At 40.7% G+C, this 14,240-nt stretch overlaps 1 protein-coding gene across 3 annotated transcripts in view; it reads left to right on the forward strand.

The window, feature by feature from the left end:
- The first annotated feature begins 786 nt into the window (after window positions 1-786).
- Window positions 787-14,240, forward strand: part of LOC146384814 (ras and Rab interactor 2-like) — a 39,142-nt gene continuing 25,688 nt past the window's right edge. For all 3 annotated transcript variants that reach the window (XM_084930183.1, XM_084930185.1, XM_084930184.1), the window contains exons 1-2: window positions 787-953; window positions 11,143-11,278. In XM_084930183.1, coding sequence (XP_084786309.1) covers window positions 11,210-11,278 — 69 coding nt within the window. In that variant the 5' untranslated portion in view covers window positions 787-953; window positions 11,143-11,209. The remainder of the gene's footprint in view (window positions 954-11,142; window positions 11,279-14,240) is intronic.

Raw genomic sequence — 14,240 nt, forward strand, 5'->3', positions numbered from 1 at the left:
AATGAACGTCAGTAGAAGCAAGACAGAATTCATGTGTGTGAATGAGAGGAAGACAGTGAAGATGCAAGGAGCACTGAAGAGGATGAGTTTAAAGACCAGCCAGAGAGGTGAAGAAGAGTGCAGGCAGAGTGGAGTGGGTGAAGATAAGTGATTTTAGACAGAAGGATAGCAGTAAGAGTGAAAGCAAAGGTTACAAGATGTGAGTGGGACCTGCTGTGATGTATGATTTGAAGACAGTGGTACTGATGAAAAACAAGAGGCCTAGTTGAAGATGTTCAGGTTTCACTGGGAGTGAGCAGGATGGACAGAATTAGAAGTACATCAGAGGGCCACGAGCAGCTGTGGGGTTTGGAGACAAACAGAGACAAAGCTGAAATGATTTGGACATGTGCAGAGGAGGGACAGTGGACATACTGGACAAGAAGTGGAGCAGCACATGCAGAGGGTTGGTGTGGCGATAGGGACAGAGGAGACCGAAGCAGATGATCCGAAGATGATGACGATCCAAACCAGTGCTGCAGGGAGGGAAAACAAGCAGACAGGCCATCACTTCTCAGAAATCATTTTGTGTGTCTGTTCAACTGTTTGAATCCTCACTTTTACTTCAGCAGACTGTTAAATAAAAAAAACTTAAAGACGTAACTTAAAGACAGTGCGAGATGTGACGTAATGAATCCCTCAACGTTTAAAGGAAACTCAAGGTAAAATCATGTCTCAGCCAATCAGAAGGAAGCATCGTATTACCGCCCTCCTCCTCTCCCTCCTGTTCCTCCCCCTGTGTCTCCAACACCTCAGCTGTCTAACCCCGAAGTCTCCGTTAAAGGATGTAACCGACAGACACTGGGGGGGACCAGAAGCTCCTCGGTGCCACCGAACAAACCGAAACATCCCGGAGGGTTTTTATCATGGACAAAAGCAGCAGTAACACACCGACTTAGATCAACCACAGTAAGGTTAGTGGACGCAGTAGTTCTAAAACTTTCAGGAAACGCAGGACATGTTAAAATGTTTGCAGACACGGGTGACGGGAGTTTTCCTCTGTGCTGCAGAGGAACAGCGACACATGCGCTAAAGTCTGTTTATTCTGCGCACTTTGTTTACACGGGGCGCCTTTTCGCTTCCTTCTGCAGAGGCATCGCTAAAATAAACTGATTTTATCACAGCAGAAGCATTTTGTAAAGTTCACATGAGGCTGAGCTGCTCTTCCATCATGATCTGAAAGCATAAAGCTGCTGGTAAAAGTAAACACATGTTCATGGCTGTAAATCAAACTGCGACTTCAAAGCTTTGGATTTTACTTTCAAATATGATAAAACCCAGGCGTAAAAGTTTTACTTTAGGGACTGTAGAAACCATCACACTCTTCTTTGTCGTAAAAAAACCAAGATCCCCTCAGGGTGCTTTACTTTTTGGGCCTTTCCACTCTTTCTTCTACTCTGACCCTTTGATGCCCCTGTGAGGCCAAAACAAATTCTGAAATATAGTAAATCTCTTTGTTCCCAGTGCCAGGCTAGCAGGGTTTAAACGTCTCAATTTGATAATTAAAAAAAGCCTTCTGACCAAGGCCAGGTGATTTAATGGGTGTTGTGGTAAACGGCAAGTTTTAATACAAAGAATAACTTTATTTCTATGGCACTTTGGAAAACACAGAGAAAGAGCTTCACAGTGTAAATAAAAAACTGGTTTAAAACAATTAACAGATGTGATAGGCTGAGGAAGGTTGTTCCAGGGTTTGGGGGCTACACTACAAACTCAAAGTGATCACCTCTGGTTTTAAAATCAGAGCGTGGGACAGTAATGAGACCATGATTGGCTGATCGAAGAGGCTGGTTGCAGCAATTAGGTCTTAAAGCTCTACTATATAAGCAGCAGGCTGTCCATGTAGAGCTTTATATGTTAATAACAGGAATTTAAAGATTATTCTGAATTTCAGTGGGTGCCAGTGAAGAGATCCATAAATAAGTGGGATATGTGAGCACTGGCTAGTTTTCTTATCAGCCGTGTTGCTGCTCTCTGCACTAATGGGAGGCTATGGAGGACTGAGAGATACACGTGAAGAGAAAATTACAATAATCAAGGCCAGAGAAAAGTTCCAGATGATTAAATAGGAAAGGAACTGATTGAAAGGTTTGATTATTTGCAGTATCTCTGACATGAGGGAAACAAGGCTGAGCTGAGAGATGTGAGATTCAAAATTCAGATGCTGGTCAAAGATGATACAGAGGTTCTGAGTAGATGATTTGATGGTGCTGGCAAGAGCTACTGTACTGACCTCCTAGGGAAAAGTGTCCGTGCCAAACATAAAACCTCAGTTTTACTATAAATGAGATGAAGAAAACTTTGATACGTCTAACAAAGAATGGCAGAAAATCATTCACTGAGGCATGAGAGGCTGCTGAGGATGTTGGGCTTAACAGGAAAGCATAGCTGTGTATCGTCTGCATACAATTGGCAGGAGATTTATTTATTTATTTTTAGGTCCCTATTCAATATTACCTTATTGTTAGGGCTGTTTTTTGTTGTGCATCTGCACTTTATTGTTGTCAATGTCTACGCATGGGACAGTGTGAAACGTAATTTCAATTCCTTTGTATGGCAAGTACATTTGAAGAAATTGACAAATAAAGTTTTCTATTCTATTCTATTCTATTCTATTCCATTAAACCCATTTTTTTAGGATTTGAAGTTTAATATGTCACAAAGAATGATATATTTAGTCATGGAGGAGAAAAGGACAAGAGAAGGGATTGACACAAAAGTTCTGTGTGCGGACAATTTCATTCAAAGATTTTATCCTTATCAAAAAAAGGCTTCATTTTCAAAGCTGAAGTTGTACTGTGAATGTTACTGTTCATTTTCCAGTGAGGTGCGTATGTCTAACGATAGAAGAAAGAACAAAGCTGTCATTCCCAGAGGGCTGTGACGGGATGATTTGTGCAGGTTTATAGCAGCGAGTCTGTCAGCAAACATGTTGATGATATTTAACCTTTTCAGGAAGATTCTCAGCTACTGCTCTGCTAAATGTGACACAACTAAAAAAAGGTCATAAAAATAATTTTAACAATGTTTGTGAGAGGCGTCGTCTTCACTTCCCTTTTCACTTCACAGTTTATGAATGTGACAAACACACAAATGTGGATATATATGTTTTATATATATCTATAAAACATATAGATGTGTTATATATAAAAAATGTATAACACATAAACCACCATAAGTACAGATGATAGGTTGGCTATGACTGTATGCATAGACAAGTTCTTCTTTATCTGTGCATGCAAAACAAACTAATCATACTAGACTAACGAGAAAAATGTAAATACATGTCAGACGGTGCACCTTAATACACTAACAGTGATAATAATAATAATAATAATAGTGAAATAATGGAAAAATAGCTACGTTTCCTTGCTCTACCAAATGAGTTACCTCACTCGCTTTATGAAAAACGTATTAATCCTTCCTCAGCTTTGATCCTTTTATTCCCTCCAATAATTTTCACACAGTCCCTCACTTGTTTAATCCACAGGTTGGATTTTGTGGGGGTGTTCCTGAAATTGAAAGAATTTCTGTATCTGGTGGCAACATGTCCCAGCTCGCTTTCACAACTGCAGGAAGTTATTCTATCCAAAAAGATGTCTGCACCTAAATGCATATCCGACTCTTTCTTTCCTAAACAAATAGTTAGCTGATGTTTTTTAGAAGAGGCCTAATAAGCTCCTAATTTCCTCATCTAAGCTTCTTCGGAATCTCTTAAGGAGATTAGTTTTACTGCATTTTTGGCACTTTGCACCCTTTCTACATGCTGCACAGGGGAAATGACTCAGCAAAAAGGTTTTTAAATGAGAGATAACTCGCCAGATTGTCAGATTTGGGTTGTGAAGCTGATGTTGTTTTTGTCTGCATTGGCTTTAGAAGAACAGAGTTTTTGTTTAAATCACATCTGCCTGCAGCTTCAAGGCAGAACTGAAAACTCCAAACAGGTTTATGGAAAGTGACGTCAGGCTGGCTGGACGGGGAAACGGCCACTCGAGTTGGTGTGAGAGTAAAGCGTCCGGTGGGGGATGTTAACACTGAGCACTTTGATTGCAGCCTCACTGATGTCCGCTGTGATCCTGCAGAAACGGGCTGGGTTCTGGTTTTCCCATTTTGGCTTTGCGCTGACTCTATGTGTTATTTCACAAAGAAAGTAAAGAAAAAGTCTCTGGTTGAACATTTAAATGCCAGAATTTATCAACGAAACTCATTTGTTTCATTTGTCTTGAGGGAATTCAAGTGTTCAAACATTTCCATGACTCGATTGGTTACCGTACATAATATTACAGCCACTGATAATAGAGACTAGACCAGAATTATTCTTCAAGGAAACAACATTGATTGCATTCATCGTAATGAATCATTGTAGCATCTTAGTACCTATAGTGGGGGAAATAATTCCAATATTTGCTGAATTTGTTTGCTCACCTACAAAGAAATCATTTTATTTTAATCACCTAAAAGTTTGATTTGATTTGCTTGTTACTGAGTATAATGAGTATTTAATCACATGCAAAACATGACTTAGTACTTGATGGAGAAACCCTTAAAGCAGTAAGATGTTACTTGGTCAGGTTTGCAGACTTCTCAGGAGAGGTTTGGGCCCCAACTCACCACAAACTCGCTGAATCATTCAGGTTTCTTATTTGCCGCTTGTCACTTTCAAGCTTGAGGTCTGGAGGCTGGCTAGGCCACTTCGTGAAAGGCCTTCTTCTTTAGCTCCCTGTTGTTGCTGTGGTAGTATGTAGGCCCATCGTCTGCGTGAGGAAAGGAGCTTCTTGTCCAAGATTTGACATACATATCGTGACCTATTGGCCCCTCAATCCAGCAAAGTCATCCTGTACACTCAGCAGAAAAACAGCCCAAAGCATGACGTTTCCTCTCCGTGCTTGACTGTGAGGATGCTTCTTCGGCTGCTTGCTGCCATTTGTGTGTTTTAATCTATAATAAGTAAGCCTGCAAAACTGCAAAGCGCTCATTCAAAAATAATTACAGTCACAATGTTAAATGCACTGCTGCTATTACTGTATCGTGAGTCTTTGTGTTTTAGGGAGATGAGGTCGTCTTCTGCTGAGAAACACCTCCAGATGCTGATTCTGAGAGAAGAGTCTTACATTTATACAGACACAGAAGGAAAACAAAATGTGTTTAACTTAAATTAAGGGTTCTCGTTCTCTCCCAATGCATTCTTTGTGATTTTTATCTCATGAATATGTAAAATTTTGGCTGAGCTACAATAAAATTATTGGGGTATTTTGTGTAAATTCAACATAATGTGGATTTATGTTGACGTTTTGTCCTTGATGACAGAACTTTCAAACCTGTTTCAAACACATTTTTCATATATGTGTATATGATATGAAATATACACCTGATTATAGGAACTACTCATAACTAAAGCACTTTGGAGGTGCTGGTAGGCAGATTTGGCACAGCTGGCCAGCTATTTTTCAGTTTTCACACGTCATGTTAAGCCAATTCTAGCCAGCTTCTAGATGCACTTTGTCTTTGAGGCCACATCTTAAGCACTGGTTACAGGCTGGTTTGGGTTGACGTGAGTTTCTAGTGTTTGTTTACCCTTCTCTTCCTCATCTCATTTGGAAATTCCTAAACTATCTGCTCCATCTTCCACCCCTTCATCTTCCTTTCTAGTCTGGTAAAGTCCGGAAAGCATCCGAGCGTTTGCACCGAGGAGCTCACAGCTCAGCTCCATCCAGTGTTTCTGTTACTAATTTAAAGGGGAGCAGCACAGGGGAAAAATATCCAGGCTTTTCTCAGCTGACCTTTCGTTTGGAAAGTTTTGGCTGGGCGTTGCTGGTGCCTGACACGGTTTCTAACCATGATTTAATCCTGTGGCACTCTGATTATATGTGAAGCTGGATTTGTCTGATTGGCACTTTGAGTATTTTCAGGAGTCTCCTAAAACTGTGATTAGAGGTCAGGCTGTTGGTCCAGTTGGTGTTTGACTGACAAGAGATTCATAAACAGCTCATGGAAAAAATGAGAGTAATCCAACCCTTCTGTCCTCCTTTTAAAAATCTGTGAGTGATCAGATTCTTCAGGTCCTCCCTGGGCCAGTGGGTTCAGCTGAACTCACCAACAACCACTGCTCTGCTCTGCAGCCACAAAGAGTCATTTAATGATCTTCCTCTACTGTAGTCGATCCTTTTTAAACAACTCCTTTGCCCTGTTTTGATTAAATGTACCTTTCAAATCAAATGCCCTCTCAGTCCACCTCCAAATGGCTGTTTCCTGCATACACCCACACCATCATCTGGTTTGCCTCAGAGCGATAACATGACCCACGTGTGGGAGTTCTTATCTGCAGCTGCCTGCAGCCCCCCATTGCCATGCTCTGCTGTTCTGACAGCATCACGGACCCTGTTTGCCTTTTTGTTTGTCTGTTGAGAGTTTGAGTAAAGTCACACTTCATGCCGTCTTTGACAGTTTGAATAAAAACCCACTGAAAAGACATTTACAGACCGGCTGTAAAGAGAAGTGAGAAAATATCACGCAGTTTCACAGCAGTTTGAAACATTAAATGAATATTTTCCATTTTTGTAGGTTGAAAATGGTTGGAGGGGTTAGTGTTGGAGTGCATCAAACAGATGATAGTTACTGTTTGCTATTGTATTGTATGCACTCTGAAGCTTTAACATTAGTATTTTAAATGCTGTTATTGTTTTTGAAGCCAGATGTTGTTAGCTAATGCTATCAAGCTTGGTTAGCAAGCTGCATTTCTTAACAACGGGAGTCCAAGCGGAGACACACATATTGGCTAATTAGGGCTAATGAACATTCAAAACCCAAGAAATTCACTCATTAGATCTGAAGCACAAACTCCTTTGATGATCTGTACAACACAGCAGCTTTAATATTAGTCCAGTAAGATCATATGAAGTCTGTGTTTCGCTTCCACTGTTAACACATAAGAAGCATTAAAGGTTGAGTTCTATTGTGTGAACTGGAAATTGTTATCCATACTTTATTTCATCACATCTGGATTCTTGTAATTAGTGGTTTACTTAGGTAAACTTCCTTGGAACATCTGCAGGTTGTTCAGAGCGCTGCTGCGAGGCCTCACATGTCACACTGTTGCTCATTCAGTTGCATTGGCTTCACGTCAACTTCAAACTCCACTAAGACTTTTAGAGCTCTGCATGGACGAGTAGAAGCATATATCAGTGAACTTTTACACCCATACATCCCCAGCAGGTCCCTGAGGTCATGTGACCAGGACCTGCTGGCTGAGACCTAAAGGAGACAGAGCTTTTGCAACAGTGACCTCCGACTCTTGAACTCTCTCCCACCGAGCCTGAGATCTGTGGACTCTCTGCTTTTGAGTAACTTTTTACTTGGATGTTTAAGCTGTTGACCATTCTTTGATATTATCTTGAAAAGTGCCATATAAATAGAATTTTATTACTTTAAACACTTCCATTTCACTCGAATTTTAACCCTTTGCACTGTTGTTGTGTTATAATAGTAGTGCTGACTATGTTTTGTAGCTTGCGTTGAGTGTATGATCCTGTTATCAGTGTGGTACAGAGCTTCATTCCTGACTGCAATCAGATGGAAAATTCAACACCACAGAGCTGAAATACAGTGTGACTGTAACAAGTTACGGTTTGGGTGAATTTTTATGGTTGAGTGCCTTTAGCATGAATTCTTTTTAATGCCCAATAGACAGAAAAAAACATGGACGTATCTTCCAGGACAGAAAAAATAAAGTGAAATGATTTGAAATAAACTTGCATTCTGGCTGAAGGCCATCGGATGGCGAAAGCTGTGGTTGAAAAACATTTCCGGTCCTGGGAAAACGGCATTCCAACCCCTGACATCTGTAAACACTTTCCTGCTGCATTAATGGGCTCAGTCACTCATTTCGGTCCATTTTGTAGATCTTGGTCATGGTATGCTTCAAAACAGAGGATTATCCGTGGTATGCTCACTGGCTAATGCCCTATATTTGAAACCGAGATGGTAACAGTGAAAACGTTCATCGTAGTGCTCCAAAAGGAGACTTTAGAAACAAATCTCTGACATTACGGCAACTACAGCTGTGGGTTCGTGGTTTTGTAGAAGTCTGGGGAAAGAAGAGCCACCTCTGGTGATTTTATGGGCTCACTTCTGGTTAGTTTTTGAACGAGGATCATCTGAGGGTGATCATTTTATTTGCTGTATTGCTTGAGAAATTTCCTGAATTTTCCTCCCAGGAGGATGTTTTCAAAAAGCTTTTTTTTTTTTTTTTTTTTTTTTTTAAAATCATCTGGATCATACTTTCATCGCCAGGTCTCTGTCTTATAATTTCTTTCTTAGGTTGGAAGCTCTCACAAAAAAAAGGTGATTTTTGATGGAGCTGTGAAGAGGTGCTCATCTTGTTTTCCTACATTACCCAGCATGCTCTGTGATCCATCAGCTGCTCAGAGGTTTGTGTTGTGGAAACACATTCATCAGATTTCATTGGCATGTCAGCTATTATCACATCTTTTACCAAATCGACAGCAGAAGAAGACAAAGAAAGTAAAGTTCTTGTCATGTGTGTTTCTCCTGACATTCTTCGTTTGTGAAAATGAAACCACGATGGCTGAGGCAGACGATCGGTTCTGTTTAGAGAACATCAGGAAATGGGTGCAGTCTCTGCACAGTTTATATTAAAGCTTAACCAGCATTTGTTTGACTTCACTGTGGATTATTCAGGCTGTAACTAACAAGTATTGCTCAGTCAGTATTAACTTTCAGTCATTAGAATCATTTTATTCTTGTTTTGTCTGTAATAAAACCCACAGCAGCCAAACCCTGTTGCAGCATAACTTAGAGATGATTCAGGGTCATCTTTGCATGTCTGACTGAAGCATTCAAACATCATCACTGAAATAAGACGGAGAAGATCTGAAGGTTGTCACTTCAGAAGCCAGATTCAGAAATAATCCCTGCAAAGCAATTTCCTGTATGTAACTGATTTATGCTTTTCTTTCTGCTGTAACATTTTTAAATTTATGACTACACGTATTAAGCTGTTGTTTTATCACCTTGTAAACTTTTTGTTTCATCTTAGCAAACAAATCTGATTTCCAATATAGACTGTATATAAAAGATGGATGAGATGTCTCCTGTCCAGACAGTGTGATGAAACAGGCGCTGCCCTGTGTGCTGCTGACACAGCACTTGGACTTGAGCCATTGCACTAGTATATTTATCCCAGCAGTTTGGAAATTCCCAGGTTAGAGCAGCCAAAGAAAACCCTCGAGTAACCAAACAGTTTCAGTGACTAAGATGACCTCATTTATGACCCCATTATATTTCATACAGAAGAAATTTTATGTAACAATATTGTAACAATAGAGTTTATAGTTCTGCATTAAATCTGTAGATGCGCTGTAGCCGCAAACCTTACAACATAGCCTGCGCTGTAACCTGAACTGCTCCTCCCTAAAGTGTCACGACATCCTGCACAGATATAAATGCTGGGAATAGCCTCCATCACTTGTAGATAAACAACAGAGTCATAAATTCATTGAAAAGTTACCTAAAAACTCTTTTCTTAACATGTTCCAACATAATGTACAGTGCATAATAAATGTGACAAATGTCATTACAAAAAAAGAAAACATAAATATTTAAAAATCTGTCAAAAACCCCAAATTTTAAAAATTATTGCATAACAACAACGATGATTCTGGGTTGTAGATGTGTAACATTAGGATATTTTGCAGCAGTAAATCATCCTGCTGCCGGTTTGTTATCTGTGGTGGAATAATATATAAAAAAAACAAAGCTTCTTTCTATTGTCCTTGAAACACAAAGGGTCCATTTTTGTAAACTTGTAGTTTCCCAAATTTATGATAGGAAACATTTTTATGATTAAAAATATCCCAAATGCCGCCCCCCTCCAAAGTTGCATGAAAGGAGTTGAGGTGGGTTAGGCATCTGATTGCAATGCCTCCTGCGTGTGGCGCTCTGAGCATGTCCTAAGAAGAAGGCTATGGGGCAGACTCGGGACATGCCGGAGAGATCGTATCTCTCAGCTGGCCTGGGAACGCCCCTGTGTTCCTCCGACTGAACTGGAGGAAGTGGCTAAGGAGAGGGAGGTCAGAACCTCGGCCCTGGATAAGTGATAGAAAATGGACAGTTGGATGGTTAAAGGCTCGTGTAATAAAATGTCTCAATAAGTAAAATTAAATAAAAGTCAGTAAAAATAAAAATTTAAATAAATTAGTGTTTAAAAACCTGATAAAAATATAATTGAATCAGAGCAGTACTGCAGACAAATACATGAAGATTCATAGTTTTATTCAAACTGTTGCACCAGGATATGTTCTGTATTATATTTCATTGAACCGAGGGTGGGTTCGTTGAGGCACCATGAAGTGTGGATGAGCTGGTCGTCACTTTCCTGACCTGAACCTGTGGACTGTGTCTCTGGTTTTTTATTTTCTCCCCCTCAGTCTGTGATGGTGGTGGTCGTGTTAGAGGGATGGGGTGAGGGGTGGGGCTAATGGCTTCCTGTCTGAGGGAGATAAAAGTGGATGTGTAGACTGACGGACAAATGGCACATCGCCCTGATTCACCAGGACTATGAACCTCTGCAGGAAAGTGCTAGTCTTAATAGTTTCAGCCTGGCTGCAGAGATGGAAAGATTCAGATACAGAGACAAAGATAAAGACCATAAAAGAGATTTTAAAAATGTGAAGGTGCAGGCCTGTTTCTGTTTTCACTTTATGGAAGTTAAAAACCACCAGACATTTACGTTTTCTCATATTTGGAGACATTAATTTTCGATGGGTGGGGAAGGAAAGCAGCTGTGCTGGAACTGAGGCTGTCCAGGATGGAAAATAAATTATGACGGGATGAGGACATGAGAACAGGATGAAGGAATGAAGAGAGTGAAAATGTGATACGGTGAGGAAACGGTGGAGACAGGTAATCAGAGGACAGCAGTTCAGCCCAAAATAAAAAAGGGGGAGGGGGGAGGGGAGGAGAGTGACAATCAAAGATTCCCAGCAGACGAGCATGACTGTAACCCCGACTGTGGCCGAAACTGGAATTTCCTCTGGGTGCACCACAGCTCAAGTGTCTGAAGTGAAGCATGTTTTTGTCCCACAGAGCGCCAGCCTCTGCAGACGCTGACCTAAAAGGAAGAAGGACCGAGTCCTGCTGACAGGAAGACAACATGGCCTCCAGCTCACAACCCAGAAATCCTTCCTGTGGACTCACAGACAGGAGCAGCAGTTTCTTTAAGGTAAGGATTGGACAGCTCTGTGGAGACATAGCAGAACAAAGATCATGCAGAAAAGTAAGTCATCACATTTGTGTGGCAGATGCTGAATTTTATGAAACTATTTAAACTATTTTTTTTTACCTTTTGGATTAATTGAACAAACAAACTGTAGCTGAGATGATTTAGATTAAGGGTGATGTGAAAACCGAGATAACTGGTTGATTGGACGGATCAGGACAGGAAACGATGAATGTCTGTTTCATATTTGAAACTTATTTACACATTCAATTCAATACAACTTTGTTTACATATCACCAAGTCACAACAACAGTTGCCTCAAAGTGCTTTATATCGAAAGGTAAACACCCTACAATAATACAAAGAAAATAAACAAAACCCAATAATCATATAACTCCCTGTGAGCAAGCGCTTTGGCGACAGTGGGGAGGAAAAACGCCTGTTTTACAAGAAGAAACCTCAGAGCAGAACCCGGCTCAGGGAGGGGCGGGGCCATCTGCTGTGACAGGTTCTGGGTTTGGGGGAGGAAGTGAGGACAAAGACATGCTGTGGAAGAGAGCCAGAGATTAATAATAACTAATGATTAAATGCAGAGAGGTGTGTAAACACATATCAGATAAATAGTCACAGATGTTGGCTGCGAAAACAAAAAGCCACCTTCTGTTCATACCTTCTGTTTGCAAGGCGCAGCCAATCAGAAGAAAGTTGTCTTAAAGAGGAGGAGTTAAAACAGCTTGTTTCAGATAGGAGATGAAGATAAAGAAGGCTTATGTTGAACATTTAGTTATGCAAAGCTGCCCCAGTAGAGTTTAGAATAAAAACATGAAAGTGAACAAGAATTTTTGCTTTAAGCTACAAACTGGTGTCATAAAAGGTTCCCCGCTGGCAGCAGCTGTTCAGCTGGTTATCATGCACACCCCTCAGCATAACTAACATAATTATTCTGTAGATAATTAGGTATTTTTCTGTGTTTTAAACTGCTATCACATTTCTTCTCCTTCCTCCTCCTCTCGAGTTGCCACAGCAGATGATCTGCCGCCATCTCACCCCAGCAACCTCCTCTGTCACACCAACCTCCTTCATGTCCTCCTTCACTACATCCATGGACCTCCTCTGTGGTCTTTTTCTTTTCCTGGCAGCTCCATCTTCAGCATCCTTCGCCCAGTGTCCCCTCACTATTCCTCCTCTGCACATGTCCAAACCATATATCAGCCAGGTCTCTCCCTCTACCTGTCATTTCCCCTTTTATTTAAGTTTGCCACCAAATACACCTTCCCTCTCTCTGTCTTCACCCAGCAGGAGCTCAGTTTTTTCTGGCGCCCTGCTGTTCGACAGCAATGGTGCTGGTTTCTGATGATCTTGAATATCTGAATGTTTGATTTGGGAAAGATTCCAGGCTTGGGATCTTGCATATAGTTTCTTTAAAAAAAGTTTTGATTGGCCACATTTGTCTATTGACAATCACAAATAATTTCATAGACCCCTGTTCAGTAATCTTTTTTCTTCTTACCATTTTTGAGACAGACTCATGAATGTCTTCATGATTTTTTTTTATTAGTATTTTTAAAGCACTCATCAGAGTCTGTTTGGATTTATGCACTCTGGGATTTCTTTATCCTGTTGAGGTTTTATCTTAACTTTAAATTCTCACTCATTATTAATTCTGACTAAGCACTTTTCCTTCATATAATCAGGATATATGGACTGTTGACTGATGAAATACCAAAGTGGATCAGTGTGTTTGACAGTTTTCCTCCACTTTCTGCCATGCATCGAAGAAGTTCTGGAAATGAACAAAACCAGCTGCTCTTCCTGGCAGCCTGACAAGCACACTCACAGGACTCATAAAAACCTCTCTCTGTCCACTCCTCTCTCTCCCTTTCATCTTCATCTTCTCCTAATTTCTTCTGTTTTCTTTCTCTTCTGCAATCAGTTGCATATTTTTGCTCCAAGTGTCACTCAGATGTGAAAACCTTTTCATGCAGTGCCTGTATGTACTGTTGTAGTCTTGTGTTATGAAAAGACCTGATCTATTTCTCGAGAGTTAACACATGACAGTAAATCTGTTTCCTCGCTGCTTCTGATTTCCTCTGTCTTTCCTCATCTTTGAGTGCCCTAAACATTTTATTTTGTGTGTGAGCCTTGGTCAGTGTTAAGCTTTGAGGTGGCTTAGACGGATTGTCCTAAGCTTGTGGTATAAAACCCTGATTTAACTCTGAGACTGACCTTTAACTTCATCTAATGCCTGAGCCACACAGGCCTAGACACTATTAAGCGACTTCTCCCTGGCAAACATGGGGTGTTAAGGGAAAACGTGTATTTCCCAACTGGTGATGAGTGGTTACTGCCTGTTGCTGGGTGAAACTGGTTGCAAAAATGGTGCAGCATGAAAAACCAGCCTATGATTGCTTCCAGGCAAGCAGATTGCCCCAACCGTCTGTTTGCACGGAAGATTGTAACATTTACTCTGCAAACTGTGGCAAAGCTTGAAAAAGTGAAAACCTGAAATGAGAAACATTCACCTTCACAGTAAAAGATGTTCCTTTTTGAATATCTCTGCTATGGCAAGGTTTTACTTTTACTTTGAAGCCGATCCATGCCACAGCTTTCACAGTTTCACAACAGCTTGGAGAATATTAGGCAAGCGTTTGCAGACAACTGGTCGTCTTCCTTGCTTCCAACTACTGGAAACCACAGGATCTTCTAGCGCAGTGTTTCCCAACCACTGTGCTGCGGCACATAGGTGTGCCGTGGAAGATTATCTGGTTCCACCTGAGTAGTACTGAGTAGTACTGAGTAGTACTCAGTACTACTCAGGTGGAACTTTCTCCAGGACCCAGGTCAGACTGACTACCTTTTCTTTTCAAATATTTATTAGAAAATTTTGCTATTGCTATTACCGCTGTGGTCTCAAAGCTCGGCTATTATGTCATTTCTTCTTCCTCTTCTTCTGTTTTACTGGTAG

The sequence above is a fragment of the Perissodus microlepis genome, chromosome 6 (genome assembly GCF_051167445.1).
Source record: "Perissodus microlepis isolate ML-2025 ecotype Zambia chromosome 6, ASM5116744v1, whole genome shotgun sequence".
NCBI lineage: Eukaryota > Metazoa > Chordata > Actinopteri > Cichliformes > Cichlidae > Perissodus > Perissodus microlepis.